This window comes from Eucalyptus grandis, chromosome 3 (assembly GCF_016545825.1).
Source record: "Eucalyptus grandis isolate ANBG69807.140 chromosome 3, ASM1654582v1, whole genome shotgun sequence".
Classification (NCBI taxonomy): Eukaryota; Viridiplantae; Streptophyta; class Magnoliopsida; order Myrtales; family Myrtaceae; genus Eucalyptus; species Eucalyptus grandis.
This window is the reverse complement of record NC_052614.1, coordinates 43,267,759-43,284,653: the sequence shown is the minus strand read 5'-3', so window position 1 is coordinate 43,284,653 and position 16,895 is coordinate 43,267,759. Positions and strand designations below refer to the sequence as shown.

Sequence of the window (16,895 nt, the reverse complement as noted above, 5' to 3'; positions counted from 1 at the left end):
CTTAATCTAATCTAACCACCTAACATGCATAAATGTATAATTAAATCACTCATTTAATCTAACTAACCACCTAATTCCTAATTAAATTAAACTAAACACCACTTAAACATCATTAGCCTACTAAGAAGAGTTTGTTGCATAAACTCACCGGTTTATTGCGGAAACCTGGTTCACCGCAACGACGATGGGACGACGGCCGAAACCCAAACTTTGGTGGCGTCGGCGAACACTGGATTGGGCCTAAAAGCCTTGTAAGCCCACAACAAATTGCTGGGCTTGGCTTGGGCTTGAGTTGCTTCGCGGGCTTCAAGACTGGGCTGAGATGTGTGCTGGAAATGGGCCAAGCTGAATTCGTATGGGCTGAAGACACGGGCTGAAATCCACTAGGCTGAGCAAGAAAAATTCGTGGGCTGGCTTGCGTGAAGATGGGCCAAATTCTGCTAGGTTGGGCTTCAAATGGGCTTGCGGGCCGGATCGCTGAAAATGCGTGGGCTGATGAATTGGGGAATCAATTTCGTGGCTGCTCGGTTGACGGTGGAAGACGCCTGGCAGCAAGATGCCGCTTCGATGTTGATGTTGGAAGCAAAAAAAATCAGTGGAGAGGGTCAACGATGGGGGCTTCTGGTTGCTGCTGGGCTGACTGGATGCGGCAGCGGGACTTCGAGGCCGCGTGAAGCAGCTGCAGGGAAATGAAACGCGGGCGTGGAGACACGTGAAAGAGGAAGATGCAGGGGACGGTTGATTCGGTGGTCTTCGTGGATTGAAGATCAGAGGCAACGTTGGAGAGGGGCTGTTCGGCTGATGGGAACTTCGGTGGATGGTGGCAGGTCTCTTCGAAGGAAACACGTGCAAAGAGAGGAAGCTGCAGGCGTGAGGATGGGTCAACAAATTGACCAAGGGACAAATGATGGTGGGGAGCAGGCAGCTTCGAACGGTGCTGGTGGAGAGAGAGAGGGATGGCCTGCTTCGGTGGTGAGGTGAATGAATCAAAATGAAAAGCAAGACAGAGACAGAGGAGATAAGGGCAAGTGGATGAGCCGAAGGGGATGATGAAAGCGACGCAAGGCAGTTGGCAAATCTTGCCGAAGAAGCTGCGGTTGAAGGAAGAAAATTCAGCAAGCCTTAGCCATCTAATTAAATGCAATATTCCCCTAATACTTTCTTGAACTAATTTCCCATAAATAATCCTACTTAAACCAAATGTTGCACCCCGCAAATGTCCCCATGTTTATCCTCTTTGTCCCCAATTCTTTCTTGAATTAGAATTTTCCCAATTAATCCAAATTGAAGCCAAAAATTCCAGCCCCTTGCCAAAACCGAATTTCATCACTTTAGGTTCCATTTCATCACTCAATTCTCCAAATTAAGGTCCAATTTCAATGAAGAAAAATCCCATACAATTTTCTGCAAGTCCCCAACATTCAAAGGCTCGGCTTGGAAGTCCAAATTTCCTTTAATTTGACTTATCCGAATTTTCGTTATTTTTTCGCAACGTCCGAATCAATTATCCGTAAAAATCCTGAAATCTCCAAAAATTCTTCGAAGAATGAGTTGACATTCCTAAACTAAATCGTGACACAACAGAACTTTCAATCTCTGAAATTGAACTCAATTTCACGGTTAATTTCAATCTGACGTGATTTAGCGCATTCTAATTTACCGGGTAGCTTTTAGGAATTTTTAATGCAATTGACCCATAGTCGATTATTTTCGAGCCACAACGTACATTTTCGACACATTAGTGATTTTCGATTGTCGTGAAAATATCAAGATTTCAAATATGGACACCATGTACAGAAATGATAGAAAAATTGGTCTAGTGCCGTTCGACGAAAATTTTGCAATTAGGTGGAATTACCCACACACTAATCACATCTCTCCATCGAATCGGCGTATCTTTGGTCTTTGATCGATTTTTGACGGTGCCGTAATGACCCTTGCAGATTAACACAGTCAAGCGGTTGACTCCTAGTCAAATTCTCAAGTCCATTACATTTAGATTCCTTAATTGTTTCTTCAGATAGTCAAGTTATCTCGTGAGTGATCAGCTCAAAAAATAGCACTATTGGTGTGTCAATAAATGCCCCATTTATTTAATTGAAAGCAAATTCTGAAAATTCAACCTATCACACCATAAAGGTCCTTTAGAGCTTTTAAAGCCTCATTTGCCATCAGCTCTTCTTGTGTTCTGTTTGATTGCAAGATTATCAGTAGAGTCACATCTAGACTCGCCATAATAAGAAAGACTCGCTTTACTAATTCAATTGTACCATCTCCATTGAAAAACATTACGGATCTCATAGACCAGTTGTCGATAAGAGTAGAAACTTTCATGTGCAAACTTACATGTACATGTTAGTGTAGCTGCAATTCACAACCCGACTCCACATCAAGTATAGGAAATGACACGGCCATCCTACTACTCGAACGACGAATTTGTAGGAAGTTAGTTTCTACGGGAACAGAAACTATGAGTCGCTGATATCTTGGTCCAATGGAGGCTTTTAGTCACTTGTTTATTTTCCCAGCCGTGCTGATAAACACTTATGTCAATCAAATATGCGCTTCTTCTGCAGACAGAATTCTGCAGACAGTGTCCTCTGGGAATGAAACAACGGATCCATTCAACACTTATTCAGTTCACTCTCCACTGCAAGCAAATTAAGAACCTGTCATACAGGAAAGGACGCGATCTCATGTATTTCAAATTATTCCAATCGGTACCATCAAACCCACAACATAAGCTCATTTATTTCAATTCCTTCTCACTTAGTGATTTTCACGTGCTTTAAGTTCAGAAACAAGAAGAAGCGCTAGAAATTCAAACAAGAAGAGAGCCCCTCATTACAGTTACAGCTTTCCCGCGCAATGACACTCTCTGGTTCTGCTCGTCCAAGTGCACCTTCACTACTCCACCTCTGGGCGATGCCTGCAAGACGTGAAAATGATGATGCCATCAAAAATCATTCATTTACATACCATTTGAGAGACGAGAGAAGCAAAACACATGGGCATTCACAAGGGCAGAGACATGGGCACAAGCATGTGTGGATGACACAGAGAGAGAGAGAGAGAGAGAGAGAGATTACAGCATAGGCAACGAGATCTTTTTCCCCAGCTTTTCACTCCAATAAGGTGCCAAAGCACAATGTGAACTGCCACATACAGGATCCTGGAAAGTAGCTCATTCATTCAGAGGTTTGCGGTAAGAGCATAAAATTGGTATAGAACACAGCTTTCAACATATGACCAGCTAATCGGACAATTGAATAACTAATTACGATTGATACTTCAAGAAACTTTCCAAGGTATGAACTTTAATACCTCATTGAGTCCAACTTTTGGGGCAAAGAATCGACTGACAAAATCGAATCCCGAGTCTGGCTGAGCTGATCCAGTGATGATAATACCCCTCCCAGGACATCTCTTTATCTCATCAAACTGGGGCTGAAATTCTTCAACTTCTTTCCATGATGGGATAACAATCTTCGAAAATAAGCAGAAGAAAGTAGAAATGAAGGAATTAAATACTCTCTTCCTAATGAAAATCAGCTCAATGCCAGCTGCTGCTGTACAAATCCTGGAATCAACAGAATGAAACCGATTGCCTCAAAGAGGAAGCAAGGGGTTCAATGTACTCAAAACTAGAGGTGTAGAAAAGAACCGGGACCCGCCCGGATCGTCTGGAACCGGACCGGAACTGCCCAAAATCGGTGGTTCTTAAGGGAACCGGTCCAGTTCCCGGTTCCAATTTATGGGAACTAGTGGGTACCGGTCTGGTTCCTAGTTCCGTTGGCGGATCTGCCTATCCGTCTACCTGCACCAGACCGGTTATATTATAATAATATATTCATTTTTAATATTTAAAAATATAATCAGGTCGCAGTTGAGGAATTACGAAATAGTCGCCCTTTGCTGTCTTCTTGATTTCAACAATGGAAGTGCCATTGAGAACTTTGGAGACACATGAAATCCGCTCGGCATCATCTTCAGCGATCGGGACTACAGGAAAATCCAATTCAATCCATATCCCGGGCACATCACCATCTTTTATCTTCAAAATGTGGGATGACTTCGTTTCGGGAACCCTTTTGGCAGTCAGAATTCCGGATAATGTCATAAACTCGATGGTGTCAGAATCTACCATCCCAGATGTGAAGAGAGTGTGCGCAGCAGCTAGCGTCGCATGACCGCAGAGGTCAACCTGAAAGGTCAAGTTTGTGATTAGATGATATGACAACCAGTTTCCCGTGGCATTTCTTCCATACTGAAATGTGACACACTTCATCAAACTGATTGATCATCAACATCGATGTTTACTGCCACTATCGAAAAGCAGGCACCAGAGCAACCACATAGATTAGTCTGGTGGAGATGGATTATTATGACAACAAAGCAGGTATCTCTCAAGTACATCAGAGACTCGGTGTCGGACTTGGAGTTCAATCGAACAACATCAACATGATTCATAGTCCTACACAGGTAATGCATAGAATTTCATCTAATACAAGCACAATTAGCAAATTAACTGGTAGTCCAAAGTAATGAGATGAAACAGATGGCGAAGGACAAATAGAAATCGAATTTTTGATGAATTTTTCATCGAGCCATCCATGGTTGATTATATGCGGCCAAACTCAGAAAATGCGAATTATCACAAATTAAAAGAATCATAACAAAACCAGGACGTTAACCCTGACAGAAAATTGCCATTTCTGTTGGCTATGATAAAGAAAGAAAGTTACCAAAAATCACGCAAGCAAAGTTTAGCAATTCGCGTGGGGAGCGGACGAAAGAGCTTTCAGTCATTTATTATCCACACGCTCTGTATATCCTGCACTTGCCGAATTAAAGCAAGCAACGCTGGGAACATGGAATTCCGAAACTCACTCACCTCCTTAACTGGAGTGAACCACCTGAGCTGAAACCTCGGGCTCGATCCCCCGTTGGCCGAGCCGGCGAGTTCTGAGCTCGAGGCACCGGTCAGGTAACAGGTCTGCGAGAAGTTGAACTCCCTGGCTACCGCCTGCAGCCACTCTTCGTCCCTCTCTTCTTCCAAGATACACACCGCCGCCGGGTTCCCCTTGAAGGCCGTGTCGGTGAATGCGTCCACCTACAAAAACAACACCACGCACAAGCCCATGTCATGGTCGATGCAGAAGAGTTCAAGGAAGTTTTCGCAAGAGATCTCCATCTCTGGTAGGGAATGAAACGGAAGAGAAAGAGGCTGTATTGATACCACCGAGTACTGCACGAGTTTCTTTTCCATAGAGAGCGACGGAGAGGGTGAGAGAGAGAGAGAGAGAGAGAGATGGCTAATGGAGAAGAAGCAATGAAATCAGGCGATGTCTATTGAGAAGAACGCGATAGTCCAGTTCCTCGTAAATCGTTCGGGGCAGGTCTGCCCTCGATCCGCAGGAAACATATTTTAGTCTACTTTGCCGGCCCTCCCTGTCTTTCATACATCATTCTATGCGTCATCTAAGAGTTGTGTTTATTTCTTGACAAGTCAAAAGTAACCAGCGCATCTACCAAAGGCTACGAAGCACTAACACTTTCAAGAAGTTTTTGTGTTCTGTCGGACACTGGACACAGCACATGTCCGACACTTTTCTACTTGATTAATGCGTGTAACAAAATATGATACCTGATCAACTTTCCCAGCATTCTTCGATACTTGAGTTCAAAATTCTGACGTGTGAGTTCAGAACTCCGACATGTAATTCCAATATTTGATCAACTCTTCCAACACTCTCTAATACTTGATTTTGGAATTTTGACATGCAAGTTTAAAATTCTAACATGCATCGGGTCAATTTTTAAAATTTTTAATAAAAGATGGGTCAAAATATAAATATGTAAAAATAATAAAAATAATAAAAATAATAAAGGGGGAAAGAAGAAAACCTGTCTTCTTTTCTCTTCTAACTCTTATTTCTTGTGATACGCAATACTCTCCAAGTTTATTTTTCTTTTCTCTTCCAACATACTTTGACATATGAGTCTAAAATGTTGATTGTTTATTTTTTTTTTTTCCTACAAGTTTTATAAATTATTGGAATAGAGTTAAATTTGTCAAATTAAAACAATGAATGATATTAACAAATTGTGGATTGATGTTTTTAGTGTAATATCATTCTAAGCTCTTTTATTATTATTTATTTATTTGTGAATTTGAATTAAATTAATTTGATTAAAAATCATAAAAATGATAATTTATTGTGTATGTATATATATATATATATATATATATATATATATATATTTAATATACAATGTGTCTCGACGTGTCGGAATTCTCTATTTTTTAGAAATGACATGTCGGCATATTGTATTGTGTCATGTTCATGTCGTGTATTGGTGTTAGTGCTACTTATACAAAATATGCAATGTCATGATGGTCCCACGTCCATTATTGAATGTTCCACCAGAGTTATAATTATTCAATTCACTTGTTATTGTATTAGCTGGTATTAGTTTTTTTCATTAACGTGCCGGAAATTTAGAGATTTCCTTATGAGATAGTAATAAAAAATCGCTCATGAGATACCTCGAATTGATGAATTGAGAACTTGTGGAAAAGAATGCGACCCTTTTACCAATAGACTTACCTATCGATGGTATCTACGAGTAGTGATGTTATTGACACGTGTTTTTACACATGTTTAGAAGTTATGGAAAAGTGTTTGTTCTTTTTCAATAAGACTAATCATATGAAAAAGAAATGTCATATCGTACTCAATTAAAGTGCTCTAAAATCCCTTTAGATTCGTCCTTCAATAGGTGGAAAATATATATTGCGTTACTTTCAAACGAATTTTTTTGTCTAGTTACTTGTCTATATGTTTTCCCATGACATTAACCCTTGCTATTGTACTTTGGGATCGAGTGTTGTGGACCAGCTATAGTTTAGCCATCGAGCGATCCTGTAACCCGTGTTCCTGTTCCTTTCTCGGCACCTGAACAACGGTGTTGTTTGGAAACTGTCCATTATGGTTTGCCGCTTAATGTTTGTCCTAGCCGCGACTGTTATAAATGATGGATCAGGAGCTTTCTTAGAAGTCTCTGACATAATTCGAGTGGCCTAATGCAAGGTCAACAGGAAACTGATACAAGTAACCGGTTCTTCGCGTAGGATCACGTGATCATCTTTCCTGTGGCTGAGAGTTGGTAAGAGCTTACAGAAGCCGACGTGCGAGTTCCTAAATGGGAATGAGATTCGACCCCTTCAAATGGTCAACCAGGATCATAAGCAACTCGACCATCTCGTGTTCTTCGACATGGGACTCCTCAACTCGAGTCTTGACCTGTGCACATTCTCCGAGAAACTCGACCAACAACAAGGGATATTATTAACTGTATGAGCAGCAATACAGAGATAGCACATAAACGAGACAAAGTGGTTGATGCACTATCCCTCAAATACATAAAAGCAAGAACGAGATAAATGGTTGTTCAGTCGTCTCTTTGATTATGCTACATAGGCTACAGCTCCAAGCATACTGCGAATCTCAGCTATGGTCTGCAGCATTAAACAACTGACAATCTCAATTCATGCCATCAGAATACTTATTCCATCTCGCCCTGTGCCTTGTTTACAAGACGAATCTTGCTTGCTCGAAGTATTTTTAAACAAGAATAGAACCCGTCATTACAGTTACAGCTTTCCCACGCAGCGTGACTCTCTGGTTTTGCTCGTCCAGGCACACGTTCACGACTCCTCCTCTAGGCGATGCCTACTCAACACATGCACAAAGCTGATTAAGGAAATGCGTGAAATTCTATTGAAATGGACTAATAAGAAGTTGAGCAACCACAGATGCACTGCTCACAAATAAGCGCCTGGGCGTGCAGATGAAGAGAGGGAGAGGGAGAGAGAGATAGAGATAGAGAGAGAGAGAGAGAGAGAGAGATTACAGCATAAACAACGAAATCATTTTTTCTGAGCTTTTTGCTCCAATAAGGCGCCAGAAAACAGTTTGCACTCCCGCACACGTGATCCTGGAAAATTCATTTGTCAGTTAGCATTTTGCATCATGGGCGTGTATCGACAATGAGATAGCCTTGGCACTTTGATCCGGATAGCTATCTCAGTCTTGTCAATACATGAACGAATCATGGACAAAACAATAAGTGAACAAGAACTAGGAAACTGGTAATTCCTTCTTGCAGGTCACTTGACAGCCGATTAATTAGATACGTCAATACCTCGTTCACCCCAAGTTTTGGACTGAAGAACCGATTGACATAATCAAATCCCGAGTCCGGTTGAGCAAGTCCTGTTATGATAATGCCCCTTCCTGCACAACTTCGTATCTTATCTGTCACAAAACTGATTAGAGAACCCGCAGCAAGTAGAAAGAGAGAAAGAAGGAAGAGAGAAGAAATAGAGAGGAGGAGAAAGAGAACGTAAAAGAAAGAAAGAGAGGGCTATATTTTCTGTAATCACAGAAACCCTACACCCATTGTATTTATATTGAATATAAATTGTATATAACAATAATATCCTTATGTAAGTAAAAAAAGGAAATAAAACTCTGATAATAAAGGAAACTTAATAAAGTAACTTAACATTATCGAATTGTGGCTGCAAGTCTTCAACTGCTTTTCCTGATGAGAAAACGACCTTCGAAAAGCAATCGAAGTTGACAAGAAAAAGAAGCAAAATTAATCACCAGGCTATTCCCAGTCAAATCAGCTCAATGTCACGGTCGAAAACTTTCATCAACCCAAGAAGGAAAATAGGACTCTGAAAACCCTAAAGCATCATTTTAATGAAGAGAAACCGAGGTTTTCAGTAAGCTGCAACAAAACAAAAGTTGAAGGATTCGACCATGGTTAGGAATTTACAAGAAGGTCATCTTTTGCCGTCTTCTTGACTTCGACTATGGAAGCACCATCGAATACTCTGGAGAGGGATGACGCACTCTCGCTGTCGCATTCTGAAATCGGGGCAACAGGAAAAACCAATTCGATGAAGAATCCTGTCTCGATTTCGGACACCCTTTTAGCGGTTAGAGTTCCTGACGAGGTGACGTATTGGATAGTATCTGAATCCACCTTCCCAGAGGTAATAAGGGCGTGTGTAGCAGCTAGTGTTCCATGACCACAGAGGTTAAGCTGAAAGGAGATTCGTATTTATATGGTATCCACGTGCCATCATCCAATGATTTGCATGAAAATTGCGAAAATTCAACTCAATATTGACGAGTAAAGGGAGCTATCCAGTTGTTTCGATCCCAATCAAATCGATAAACGACTCAGAAAATTGAAGAACGATGCGTATATTCCGCGCTCAAAGAGGCTGGAATCCACCAATACACTTAAACAGCCTAATCTCATGTGAGCTAGCCGATCTTCTTGCCGCCGTTGCTTAATTACTGAAAAAAAGGGAAAGAAGACTTTCCAAGCAGCATAAATTTATTGTGTGCCAGAAAATATGGATATTTTTTTCCATATTGATTACTCAATATGCGCCAAGAAACTTTAAGTCAAAAAATGACCAGAAACATTTTTTTTCCCACATAAGTAATCTACATACTTTTATGAAATTACTAAAAGTTTTTTAATAGTTTGTAAAACTTTCTAATTTTCATTTACATAAGCTACCAATCGTTTGGGTTACTAACTCTTGTGTAAAATTGCCAATCCTCGTTAGAGTGACTTCCCAACTTCTCGCAACTTTTGTCAAATTATTCTGACAAAAAAAAAAAAAAAACAAAAAAACGTTTGTTATATAAAATTACCAACTAATATTCAAATGCTGACTCTCATATGAGTAACTCACCAACATTTAATCGTTTTGTTCTAACATATTTTTGTATTGAGCTATGAATTTTCGTTTGCCATATTTTTTAATTTACCAAAAAGATTTCCAATCCAACGGGGGGAAAACAATACTATATTCAGGCAATAATTTTTGGAAAGCTAAACAAGTAAAAACATATATAGTCATGTGCTTTTGGGCAATGAGGGAGGGACCATCCAGGCGTTTCCATTCATGCCAATTCTGAGATAAGATGAGAAAAGTACCGAGCAAGTCCATCATGCCGATAAGCCGACAGAGATTCGGAACTCACCTCAGTGATGGGAGTGAACCATCTGAGGCGGAACCTCGGGCTCGAGTCCTCCGTCCCCGAGGCAGCTACTCGAGCCAGGAAGCAAGTTATGGAGATGTTGAACTCCCTAGCCACTGCCTGTAGCCACTCCACGTCCTTCTCTTCATCCTCCTCCAGGAAGCACACCGCCGCGGGGTTCCCCTTGAACACGGTCTCAGTGAATGCGTCGACCTGCAAAAGGGATCAATGATGAGCCAGGGACGAGTAAACGATGCCACCTCAATCCCGGAAGAGCTGATCTTCACGACCACAACCGTAAGCCTCACGTTCAATCGACGTTCATCACTATAGACTTACAGAAACCATATGAGAGAGAGAGAGAGAGAGAGAGAGAGAGAGATATGTCGATACCACTACGTAGTGAACGAGTTTCTTTGCCATGGGAGAAAGAGCGAGAGCGAGAGCTGGAGGTGCGAGCCAAAGCAAGGAGATGAGAGGAAGACGGGAGGAGAAGATCGAAAGATCGGCCAACACCGAGTCCCAGCTGAAAGTCAACCTCCAGCCTCCCCGCTGTGATGGTGGGGACGCCTTGCATGGGTCCTCACAGCGAGCCAACCGCGGGCCCACAGTAGATCGGGTGGGGTCCATGTGAACCCGTCTTCGGCGTGTGAATTGGGCTCACGTGTACTCGGAACAGGCAGATAGTCTCTATTGCCAATGGAGGCAGGAGGAAAACAGCAAAAACGACTAGAAGCCAAATAATCACCTCGGACCGCCCACGTGGTTACTGTACCTGCGCGTAATACTTTACTTTCCTCTATTTTGCTACTTTGTCCCGACGTATGTTAGGAATCTCTAAGCTTTTTAACTCAAATAAGGGATGAGATGTGTACTGTGTAGCGACCATGCATCTGATTCTTATAATTGTGGAGCCCAGTCGACCAAGTATGTTCTAACTAGTGACAAGACAACTAGGGGCAAGGATGACTCCTTTCTTTCATGTGAGGACACTGAATTTTTGTTGTACAAGCAATTTGACATCTAAAATTTGTCTACTTTATAAATGTTGACCTTGAATTTCAAATTTATTCGATTTGATCATTAAAAATCAAAAAAATTCATATTATGTTTATGTTAAAAGAGAGGAATAAAGGCATTGGAGGTTCTTGAATTGTTTCAAATTGTTCAACAAGATCTTTTAATCTTTTCTTGTGAGCACTAAGATCCCTAAATATTATGTTTTTATTTCTAGTTCATCCTATCCTAACGTTGCTGTTAAAATACTGTTAATTGTCTTGCTAGCATCCCATGTGACATCCTTTATGGCCAACATAATCTTGGAAAGCAAAACAAGTGCTTTTTTATGATACAAGATAAGGTTTTGAATAAAAGAATGAAAATCTAAAAGAAGAATGATGAGAAAGCCTGGGAGGAAGAAGACCATTGAATCGCAAAAAATGTTGAAGAACCCGAAGTAAAATGGTGGGAGGAAGAAGACTACTAATTGAGAAATTTACGTGATTCAATCCGAGTGTCAGTACTTATTTCACAGGAAGAGCTGGCAGTAAATAATCCATGAATTAATCGAATAATTACAGAGTTACAATTACTCACACACTTGAGTGTTTCCTATACCTAAATTATACCCAAACCCATAGTCTTTAGCCTCACATAGAATTATCTCACTGCTCGAAATACTTACGTTTTCATAAAGAAAATGCCATAATTTAGATGTAGAATCATTTGCACAAATCACCATTCAAAACTTCCTTATGAGCAGCTCAAAGAAATCCCCTACCGTATTGAGTGGCTAGGGCCAACAGAGACAATAAAAGCAAAACTCACGTCCTTCTATTTTTCTTTCCCTGAAAAAAAAAAAAAAATCCTCCGACCTCAATAAACCCTCTAACCCCGCTACTCTCTCTCTCTCTCTACTCTTTTACTGTATGAAAAATTTCAATCCTTGATCGGTCAAACTCTTGGGTAATAAGTCACCAACAACTTTTCTTGTTTAAGTTTTCTTCTTTATTTGAATCCAACGCCCAAGTAAATTCAACATTATCTTTTGGAAGAAAGGCAAGAACAATCAAAGTCCAATTAGGACTCTTTCTCTTAAACCTCATCTAATACAAAGCGGTCTACATCCTCCAATCGGATGGGGTCTCATACATGGCTCAAATTCAAGATATTAATTTAATAGTTATCATTAAATAATTCAGTGTGCTTCCCTTTATTCTTCTTCTTGTCTTTACTCTTTCTACCAATTTTTGCCAGAGAAGTAACCTTGAAATTTCGGTTGATGGGGGTTCAATGAATGAAAGCGAGCTTTAAGGTTATACATATATATATATATATATATATATATATATATATTATATGTATGGATTGACCGAGACACCCTACATTATTTATTAAGCAAAGTAAATGTACCAAATACTGAAATTACTTTTTAGTGAGTGATTTGACAATTATCAATTTTGTATTGAAAGAAACTAATCATGAAATATAATATAATATAATCCCATTTCTTATTATCTAATTAATACTTGCCACATCACTTGATAAGTAAGTTTTAATAAGATGTCTTAGAATATCCAACATTTTTCATATTTAACCTATTATTTCTAGGTCCACGCGCTACATTAGTACAATTCATGCCCTGATAATTTCATATGCTATATGATTTGCAAAGTTTGTTCATCGCCTACTCCGTCTATGTGGAAACTGAAAGATCAACGTTGTATGATAAGAAGTATTAGTTATACCATTAGACGTATTCAAGTTGGTCTCGCGCTTGTATTCCCATATCTAGTGACCTTGCTCGAGTTAATTAGTCTTATGACTTGGCTTGGGAATGGGCTGTGGACTTGTAGTACTACGATGGTGTCCAGGTCCTGGGTCGCCTACCTTTATGGTGTTGAGTAGCAGAGGCTCGTCGTCACCTAAATTGAACATTTTGTGATGGGTGCAATACTTTCTTAAGATAACATCGGGAGGGGATAGTCACTGCTTCTCACCCCTCCTTGTCCTTTTGGTTCGGCAAAAACAAAAAAGAAATATCGATTAAGTTTTCTAATGTGCATTAACAGTTGCTCTTTCTACATCTTTTGGTTTTTAGCAAGTGCCTTTCGGCGCTTGTTAACCCGATCTGTTTCCAATATGCCTGTGATTTTGGTCTTAGTCACTACTCAGGAAATCATGAGAGAAGCAACACTGCAATTCCTGCAATAGCACTTAATGTGTTCTAATTGTGACTGTTTCGATATGGGACAATTATGAAAAAAAAAATGTTATAAATCTATTACGTTTGTGTCAATTTAATCATAAATCTTCAATTGTGCCAATTTAGCTCTAACATTTTTAAGTTTTGTCAGTTAAGTTCATTAACTCAATTTTGATAGGGAATTGTTGACATGGACACCGGCCTTCCTACATAGCATGATCGGTACAGGGAGACCTAAATATTTTTTAATAATATTTTCATTTTTAATAGTTTTTATGTTTTTTTTTTTTTTAATTTTACTTTACTTTACCTTACTTTACTTTTTTTTTTTGACTGAAGGCCGGCAATCCTTGTTGGCATTGGGTGAGGGTGTTGCAATGCTTATCTACTTTGGGCAAGGGCCGCCATGCCCTCATTAGCCACTACTCAAGGGCTTGTGGGCCCTCATCATGGCAGGTGAGGGCTAGGCAGGGTTGAGATGTCCTCATCGGCCAAAGTGAGGGTGTGCGGTCCTTGCCGTTGTGGTCAACGAGAATTGGCTAGAAACTCTTGTGGCCCTAAGTCCCCTCCCCCCCAACAAAAAAAATAAAAAAAAAAAAGAAAAGAAAAAGGAAACCGATATAATTCAAAATATTTTAAAATATTATTAAAAATGTCCTTTTAATGACAATCATATCACAAACGATGGCTGATGTCTACATTAATGATTCTCGGTTAAAATTGGCAAAATAAAATCAATTGATAAAATGTGAAAAGATTTAGAATTAAATTGGCACGATTGAAATATATATTATTAACTTAACATAATTGCATTAAGTTTATGAATTTTTTGATATTTTTTCCCAATATGATAATGTGTATTTGGAGGACATCTAGTCAGTAGGTGCGGACTTAGATTGAACATACTAGAGGCGATGCGGCAATGCCCTCCACACATTTTTCAAAAGATTTAAGACAATTCACGGTTTTTGCTCACTTCTATATAATTTTAGCCTAAAAATAGATTTTTCCCCATTTAAGCTCTAAATGATCTACAAATCACTTTATGTAATAACAAGCCCAATAAAAGCCCAAACAACCCCTGTCTCTTAAAAGCCAAGCCCAACTCTCTTTCTCTCTTCTCATTTGAGTTTGTGCAATGAAGCACAACAGGAGAAGAAGTCGAAGAAAAAACAAAGGAAAGAAGAGGAGCTCACTGAGAAAGAGAAAAATGAGAAAGAAGAAAGAAGAAAGAAGGAAGGCGAAAATTTTCTTGTGCTTATGATCCATATGACTCGCTAAGCTGACTTATATCCATTTTGCAATGTTGGTAAGTGATCGAGGCCCCTAATCGTCTATTTGAAGGAATTGTCAAAATTAGAGCTGGAAATTCGATTTTAGGTTGATTATGACTTGCTGCGTTTGATTAGGGAGTTGTCAGGCAGTGTATTTTTATAGAATTGATAGTTTAGGATATTGTGAAGCTATAGTATTTTACGGATCTCAATTTAAGCTTATGATTTGCCTGGAACGGAATTTTCAAGTTTGGCGTGCATTTTTGATAAAGTTACGAATAGTAACTTTTGAGCCGAATTTCAGTCATTTTTGGCAAGGGCTTGGGGCAGCTAAGTTGGGGTTCTTATAGTATGTCTAAATGGCTTTCTAAGGATTATAAGTCGGCTTGAAACGGAATTCTATGGAGGAAGTTATGGTGTGATGAAATTGAACGCGGCTCATGGACAACAATAGGATTCTGCTAGAGGCAAGCTTTTCGTTGGCATGTAGGTATCGTTTTATCGACAAATATGCGTAGTATAGTTGAGTCGTTCATTAGAATATCGTGTTACTTGGTCTTTTGATATTGTTTTTCGGTTATTTGTTAGGAATTTGAGTATGTCAACTCGAGTGATCGTTGTGGTTGATTTTCGACTATCCCAATTAAGTGATACTATTTCTTCTATGAGTTTGAAAACTCGTGTCTTGAAAGTTATGGAGATTTGATGCATCATAAATAATTGAAAGCATGTTTTATTGCATAGAATTTGGATTGAGCATTTACTAAGATTTGATATTTGTGAATGATTTGCTAAATGTTTTTGGAAAGTTGTTGCGAAAGATTATACGTATATATGTTGATTTGTGAACTTGGTTTATGAAATGTGTTGTGAAAATGTATATGGAATTTATTTCGGTTTAAGAAACAAGTTTTGAAATGACATGAGAAATGCTTTATGAAAAGCATTTATAGTGAATGAGCCAGGTTGTAGAAAGATTATGTGTTTTGATTTGTGAAATTGATTTATGATATATACTTTGGTTTGGCTTTGTGAATTGTGGAGGCTATCATGGATCGGGATTGATGCTTAGGATCGCTATGAGCCTGGCGAGAGGCTTGTGGGTATGCGCGTACTACTCTAGGATATTTTTGTGGGCTGCACCATCAACTAAAAACAGGTGGAGACCTAACCTGTCACGCCCCGATCTTTCGAGCACGTGCCCATCTCTCGGTGGTTGATTAAATTGTGACGTTCCAGGCCGACCCATTCATTTTAATGCGCATGTCGAAGTGAATAATTAAATCCCCAAACAATACAAAGATGGGATAGAAAAAAGTAGAGCCACAGTTTTGGAAAACCACATCACACCTTTATACATATCAGACTAAGTCATATACAATACTAGCCGATATAAACAAGTCTACAAAAAGGTAGAGGGGCTACAGATCCTCTAAGCATTCGAACTCTCAACCAAATACTCTGGGGCCTTTGGCTCCGGGGAACTCGGGTCTATCACTAAGCCACTAGGAGGGTCAGTCGTACCCTTGCCAAAAGTGATCTCCAAAGACCGACCTAGGAATCTCATACTCTAAAAGGAGGCCTTCTTTGGGTCCATCTCGCCCGTAACGATACCACGATCTGAATTGATCGGGTACCTTCCAAGATAGACCCGCACTAACCCAGACAATGGATCTCATGAGTTCGTAGACCCAGGCTCCTTGGCTCTTAGGGAGGGGAATTTGAGGAATTTGAGGAATTTGAGAGATTTGCTTGGTGACATTCTTCGGCTGGCCAAAACGCTTAGGAGGTACAACCATCTAAAGACCTGTAAATGTTAGCCCACGACGGGGTGAGACAACGTCTCAGCAAGTCCACTCCCTAAACTCCGATTAGAAAGGAAATACACTTAAAGGCTACTTATGCACACAAGAGATAGGTGACTCACCTTAGCCTTAGTTCCTTCTTGTAAGTCAGTAAAGTTCATAAACCTCAACGAATCAATCATTCAATACCAACGATTGTCCAATCCAACAATCGATCAATCCAAGCAATACTATCTATCAATTCAATACTATCTATCCAGTACCATCAACACCGACCATGCTCACACAAGCTGAAGATGATAGATAGTAGCTTGCACAAGCTGATATAGATAGATAGTAGCTCCCACAAGTTGATATACGGATTGTTGCTCTCACAAGCTGATAAGTGATCATTGTTCACACAAGTTGATAAAGTATACTGCTCTCACAAGCTAAAATCACAATGCTCACACAAGTTGAACTACGATAAACCAATTCCGGCCAAGAACTTTGTGCCTTGTACACCAATTCCTCAATTAAATAACACACTTGGCCC

General features: G+C 39.8%; 2 protein-coding genes across 3 annotated transcripts in view; both read right to left on the bottom strand.

Annotated features, from left to right (window-relative positions):
• Positions 1–2,702: 2,702 nt before the first annotated feature.
• Positions 2,703–5,387, bottom strand: LOC104436731 (uncharacterized isomerase BH0283). Its single transcript, XM_039310179.1, is given in 7 exon segments — positions 2,703–2,929; positions 3,090–3,109; positions 3,112–3,172; positions 3,325–3,486; positions 3,899–4,204; positions 4,895–5,113; positions 5,240–5,387. Coding segments are annotated over 7 exon segments (906 nt in total). The 5' UTR covers positions 5,270–5,387; the 3' UTR covers positions 2,703–2,821.
• Positions 5,388–7,386: 1,999 nt separating this feature from the next.
• LOC104436730 (uncharacterized isomerase BH0283) overlaps positions 7,387–16,895 on the bottom strand; it is a 72,192-nt gene continuing 62,683 nt past the window's right edge. The window contains exons 1-7 of one of the 2 annotated variants that reach the window (XM_010049593.3): positions 10,470–10,617; positions 10,080–10,289; positions 8,851–9,120; positions 8,573–8,626; positions 8,209–8,316; positions 7,918–8,001; positions 7,387–7,736 (exon numbers count right to left, since the gene is read on the bottom strand). In XM_010049593.3, coding sequence (XP_010047895.1) covers positions 7,629–7,736; positions 7,918–8,001; positions 8,209–8,316; positions 8,573–8,626; positions 8,851–9,120; positions 10,080–10,289; positions 10,470–10,499 — 864 coding nt within the window. In that variant the 5' untranslated portion in view covers positions 10,500–10,617 and the 3' untranslated portion in view covers positions 7,387–7,628. Of the gene's footprint in view, positions 7,737–7,917; positions 8,002–8,208; positions 8,317–8,572; positions 8,627–8,850; positions 9,121–10,079; positions 10,290–10,469; positions 10,618–16,895 lie in introns of those variants that run through there. The other variant, XM_039310180.1, reaches the window with a different exon arrangement.